Raw genomic sequence first — 5934 nt, 5'->3', positions numbered from 1 at the left:
TAATTTAATACATTTTTAGAATTATCGTCGCTCTATTTTTATTAGATAACCAGCGGAAGGTTTTAAGAGAAATTCCAATTTGAATCGCATTTCATTATCGTTTGCATGAATACGATATCTCCGTAGAATATGTGCAAGCGTAGTCTTCATTGATATCATCGCGTAAGTCCGTCCTGAAATTAAAAAATCTAATTGTTTAAGCTTTCTCTCTCTCTCTCTCTCTCTCTCTCTCTCTCTTGCTCATGACAAAAAGGTTATGACGAGAGAGATTTGAACTCAGTTTTTTATATTTTTTAATTCTTATTCTCACGTCCACTGTATGTGTTTTGTGTCGATGTTGTTATACTCTATGAATACACCAGAAAAGAAACGAGTGACAATTCATTTGAGAAAATCGGTTCAGCTGTTTTATCTGTCGTCACAATAAAAATTTACATACATAAACTGCGTGAAAAACTTCTCTTCGTATAAAGCACTAGCTGCCCGTGACTCCGTCCGCGTGATAAAAAAAACAAAAGTGAATAGCCTATGTCTTCTTCCAGACTATACTGTACATAAATGCCAAATATCATCGAAATCCGTTCAGCCGTTTAGGCTACAAACTAACAAACATCTATCTAAACTTTCGCATTTATAATATTAGTAAGATAATGCCTCACGAAATGTATAAGTTAACTTCTCTTTGTCTCTGATAAACATCTTATATAAAGTAATTTAAATTGGAACAAATTAATAATGAAAGAAAATACCAATGCAATTTCTCTTTCCAAGACTGAAGGCGATAAAAGCGTTGGGGTTGCTAGGCAACGTGTTTGGGTCGAGCCAACGCTCCGGCTTGAAGTGTTCGGCGTCGGGCCCCCACATCGAGTGACGGTGGACGGCCATATAGAATAAAATACACGAATTACCTCTTTGAAGTGTGTAGTTTTCTGAAATTGAACAATATTATTAAAAAAACACCTCGATGACTAACAAATTTTCATTAGCAAAAAGTATGTTAACAATTTTAATTAAATTGAAATGCATAATATGTTTAGGTTATTACATGACAATCATACTATACGAATACTAACACTAATATTAACAATACGAAAGTTTAGATGGATGGATGTTTGTTAGAGTTTGTAGCCTAAACGGCTGGACGGATTACGATGAAATTTGGCATAGACGTAAGTGATAGTTTGGAAGAACATATAGCCTACTCACTTTAGTTTTTTTTTAATTCCACGCGCACTGAGTCGCGGTGAATGCTAGTAAGTCATAAAATTGACTGTACGTAGTGTTAATTAAATGATTATTAAAAAAATGTTTCAGGAACTGTTGTTTCATTTACTCACTAAGTTTTACATCTTGATGTAAATGGCGACTCGTTATAGGTACAATAGTGTAAAGTCGCATCGCCTCTTTTAAAACCGCCTCCAAATAAATTAATTTTCTCAAATCATCCTTTTCGACGTCTCTGTCGGAATTACCAAACACTTCTTGGAGCCTTAAAACAAAACACATGCTAATGTACTTATTTAAAACATTGCTTGGATATTAATGACAGGCGCTTACTACAACATTGTCAACATTTTACATTAAATGTATATCAAAAATGTTTAAAAATTACTCACTCAGCATAAATTTTATCTTGCACTTTAGGATAAGAGCCTATAAGTATCAAAGTTATTTGTAAAGCATTTGTAACAGTGTCATGACCAGCCATGATCAGCGTATTAACGTGATCCCTTATTAGTTTGTCGCTCATTACTTCGTCTCCAACCGTTTCTTTGAGTTCGAATAAAACGTCTAAAAATGGTTTAAAATTCGTACCTGCGAAAACAATTAAAACCTTATAACCTCAATAGCGTTTTATGATCTGTGTGAATAAGCCAATAGCATGGAGGTAATAAAACAATAATACAATCAATTCTGGTAATACAATGTTCTAGTAATAATCCATGGCCAATGGATCAAAAGCAAACATTATTACGCCATTTAATTTAATGGTAACAATTGAACATTACAATTTGGCATATTCGAGTACCTTCATCATGATTTCCACTAACAATTTTATTACGATGATCCGCTCTGCGTTTTTTTATAATCTGAAATGCAAACAGATAAACAAATCGTAAAGTGTATATATAACTATTTGATGCACAGATCTGATAAAGAAATCCTAGTTAGAGACGCAAGAAAATATACGTGGCTGAAATTATAAGATGTGTGTGACAAAAATAAATGAAATACAAAATGAGTATATACAGAAGTCAGAAAATAGCCCCTTGTAGGAAAAAAATAAGTAGCAAATGGTTATAAAGAAAACTTTAGTTATAACAACATTCAGCGAAAAAATAACAAAACTTGAAAGATAAGAGAAGGAAATGTCTAGAATAATTTTAAATTATTATAAAGAGGAAAGATTTGTATTTTTGTATACATTGAAATAACTCAAAAACTACTGGACCGATTTCAAATATTCTTTCACCATTAGAAAGGTAATTTATTAGTGAGTAACATAAGCTATCATCATCATCATCATCATCTTTCTCCTTATCCTACTCCCGTAAGATCGGCGCAACAGGTTTTTGTCCTCCACATAACTCTATCATACATCATCTCAGTCATCACTCCCGTTTTGATCATGTCACCTGTCACGCAATTCATCCATCTCTTTCTAGGTCTACCTCTACCGGTGTACCCTTCCACATTCATAACTAACGTTCTCCTTGTAACATGCGATTCATCCCTCCTCATAACATGCAAAACATAAGCTACATCTTTTTTATTATTTTTTAATTTCACGTGAAGTTGCGAGCAACAGCTAGTAACTATATAAAAACTTACAGTGTCGGTAATTCTACTCATAATATTACAATATGTATCTCGTTTCCGTTTAAGGTCACTCCGACGCCAAATAAATCTTATTTGATACCAAAACTTTTGCAAATGCTCCGTAAAGCAATTCATCACAATATCAAATGCGTTGGCGAATTCAAGCAACGTGTCTTTATCGTTACTATAATCCAATCCAAGTGATGTGACTGAAAACAAATAATAAATTAAAATTATTGCGTTAACTAATAAATTCGGATGAAGAGAATTAAAAAAATCAGTAGTTCTGCTAGACTACAATGTTCTATATACTTATAATAATAAAGTAGTTAAGTTAAAGTCCAAGGTAAACACAAAATATTTTAAGTTATAGAGGTTTTGAGTTATGAAGGGTCTATGTTTTAGAGGTTTTAGGCTCTGATAGGAAGGGAACATATTATTTTTTGAAGTTATAGAGGTTTTTAATTTACCGAGGTTCTACTGTTATTATTAAGAGGAAAGATCTGTATTTTTAATTTTTTTGTTTGTATTGAAATAACTCAAAAACTACTGGACCGATTTCAAAAATTCTTGCACTATTAAAAAGCTATGTTATTACTGAGTAACTTAGGCTATAGCAAGATCCATTGACCAGTTTTAGAGACAACTTAACATGTATCCAAAAACCAATAATATTTGTAGAATCCGGTTTAACATCTCCGCATTGTAGGGCTCGTTTGGTGCGATACCACGACCACACAGAAGACAGGAGTGAAATGAGAGCAATTCGCAGATGCGTATGGACAGAACTGGATTCACTTTTTTTGGTTCCGGTGACCTCTTGCTCATTTGCCACATTATGATATAAAAAATCCAAACATGTAAACATTCCCATTTATAATATAACTCGAAAATTCCACGCATAATTAAAAAAAAACTATTTTATACTATTCCAGAGTAATTTATCTGTTTGTAAAATTATTGTTTTGTAAAAATAAATTGCAGCAATCATTGAGGGGAATTTGCCATAATCGCCACGCTTGGCAGGCGGGTTGGCGATCGCAGTAAGTTCCACCGTACGTAGGGACGCTGCTTCCCGTCCTCCGGTGGTCTGGGCGCAGTTTAACGACGTACCCGGGTCTATTCCTGTCATATTCATCATGTTAATTCCTGGTCAAGGTTGCGGGAGTGCACTGGATGCGGGCGGCACAGGACCGGGCATCGTGGCAATCGATGGGGGAGGCCTACGTTCAGCAGTGGACGACCTAAGACTGTTAATGATGATGATGAAAAAATAATTAATTAATTCTAATTTTACTCACAACAAATTGTTTTCATTTCGTTATGTCGTATAATAGATCCATGATCGAATTCTTTGCCTATTTGTGATTCAAATTCTTCTAACAGAATCCTCGATTGTTTATTGAATACGCCCAAAAGGCTCAGCAAATGAGTGAGACAAAATGTTGGATTCAGCAACTTTCTTTGACCTTTCCAAACGTTAGCTAAAATAAATGTACACGTTAAAAGATATTTAAAAAAAACAAGCGAATTAAAAATATTAATAAAGTTTCCTACGCTATCTGAATGGTAGTTTTAATTGAATAGTTGATGGGCGTCGCCATTGCCTAGTCTATCGAGGGGGGAGGGGGCGACTACCACAGTAATAGTGTTATGAAAGTAGTCTTTATATCAATTTTACAATTTTCGAAAGTTAAAATTTTGTCTACACAGTTTAAAATAAACATTTCGACTCGACAACTGAGCGCAGTCAGTCGGCTTCAGTTCCAACAAGAATCAAATGGTAATTATTCAATTAGGACATTTTTAAACAAATAATAATTTCACAATATAAATTGTGGAGTATAAGTGTAAAAAATTAATACTGTCATTATTTTTTTATTATTGCCACAGGGAAGGTCATGCCGAGTCGTTTAAAAAGATTTTCTATACTTACTTGGTGCGGTAACTAATCCATCGCCAAAACAAGACCTGGCGCTTTTGTATACGATGTCTTTGTTCAAACAAGCATTAGCGACTGTCAGACAATCGTCTGGATCTGTCAGGACTGAAATAAAAAACATCTCCAGCAAACTATACGTTCCCACTGTCTGGAAGCATATTACTAAGCCATAGTTAACGCTGGCTCATAGCGGTTTGTGACGGAATATGACCAGACTCGACAGTTTTCATATAGCAGGTAGGTTTTAACTTTCAAATTTTACGTGGACGAAGTCGCGGGCAACAGCTAGTATATAATAATATTAAAGAAGAAAGATTTGTATTTTTATATTTATTGAAATAACTACAAAACTACTGAGCCGATTTCAAAAAATCTTTTACCGTTAAGAAGCTAGCGTATGAGTGAGTAACGTAGGCTATGTTCTTTTTTTTTAACTTCACGCGGGCGAAGTCACGAGCAATAGCTAGGATTATAATTTTAGGAAACCGTCAATGTCTAAGCGGCATTTTTCAGACCCATAGCAAGAGCGCACACACTTTTGACTCAACTATCGCACGACTGTTTCGTCTCGCTTTGATTCCTTTGAATTTGTGTGGAGGTGATAACTACTCGATTTTTAATTGTGCAACTAAACAGTTGAATTGGCTGCGAAACAATCGACAATCGCGCAACAGTCAGGCAATCGAGTGCGCCCTCTATTATTGTTCGATTTTTAAAAAGTTCACAGGAAAAAAAAACTTACCATAATATTTCCGACCGCATATATAAAATATAGCACTGCCGCCAATTGACAGACATTCTTTGGACCATCTCATAACCATCTTCCAATTATCTGTCAAAAGCAAACAAAAAATGATTTATGAAATAAAAAAAAATCATATCTAAAAGAATACAAAAATAATTATTCCTTTGTCCAACAGCGAACAAAATAAAACGAATTTTGCATTTCAGACAATTAAAAAACCACTTTAATTGAAAAAAAATTAAGAACAAAAATTTAATACTCGCTGGTATATTCAAAAAGGAAAAAAACGCACACTTCACGCTACATGAAAAATCTTAAAAACAGAATTGCAAAAACAAAAAACAAAATACACCAAAAACAAAATATTCTCAAAAAAAACAGTACACTAAAAAGTAACGAAATAATTCCTTGAAAATAGTAAACCTAC

General features: G+C 34.0%; 1 protein-coding gene across 1 annotated transcript in view; it reads right to left on the bottom strand.

Annotated features, from left to right (window-relative positions):
* Window positions 1-5934, bottom strand: part of LOC106106753 (cytochrome P450 4V2-like) — an 18271-nt gene continuing 12337 nt past the window's right edge. Inside the window, exons 13-21 of the mRNA XM_013287401.1 lie at window positions 5505-5594; window positions 4757-4867; window positions 4122-4304; window positions 2833-3029; window positions 2030-2090; window positions 1617-1815; window positions 1338-1489; window positions 750-929; window positions 1-173 (exon numbers count right to left, since the gene is read on the bottom strand). Of these exons, the coding sequence (XP_013142855.1) occupies window positions 22-173; window positions 750-929; window positions 1338-1489; window positions 1617-1815; window positions 2030-2090; window positions 2833-3029; window positions 4122-4304; window positions 4757-4867; window positions 5505-5594 (1325 nt within the window). The 3' untranslated portion in view covers window positions 1-21. The remainder of the gene's footprint in view (window positions 174-749; window positions 930-1337; window positions 1490-1616; window positions 1816-2029; window positions 2091-2832; window positions 3030-4121; window positions 4305-4756; window positions 4868-5504; window positions 5595-5934) is intronic.

Source organism: Papilio polytes, unplaced genomic scaffold (genome assembly GCF_000836215.1).
Source record: "Papilio polytes unplaced genomic scaffold, Ppol_1.0 DF822178.1, whole genome shotgun sequence".
NCBI lineage: Eukaryota > Metazoa > Arthropoda > Insecta > Lepidoptera > Papilionidae > Papilio > Papilio polytes.
Note: the sequence above shows the minus strand (reverse complement) of the source record. Positions and strands in the feature narration are given on the sequence as shown.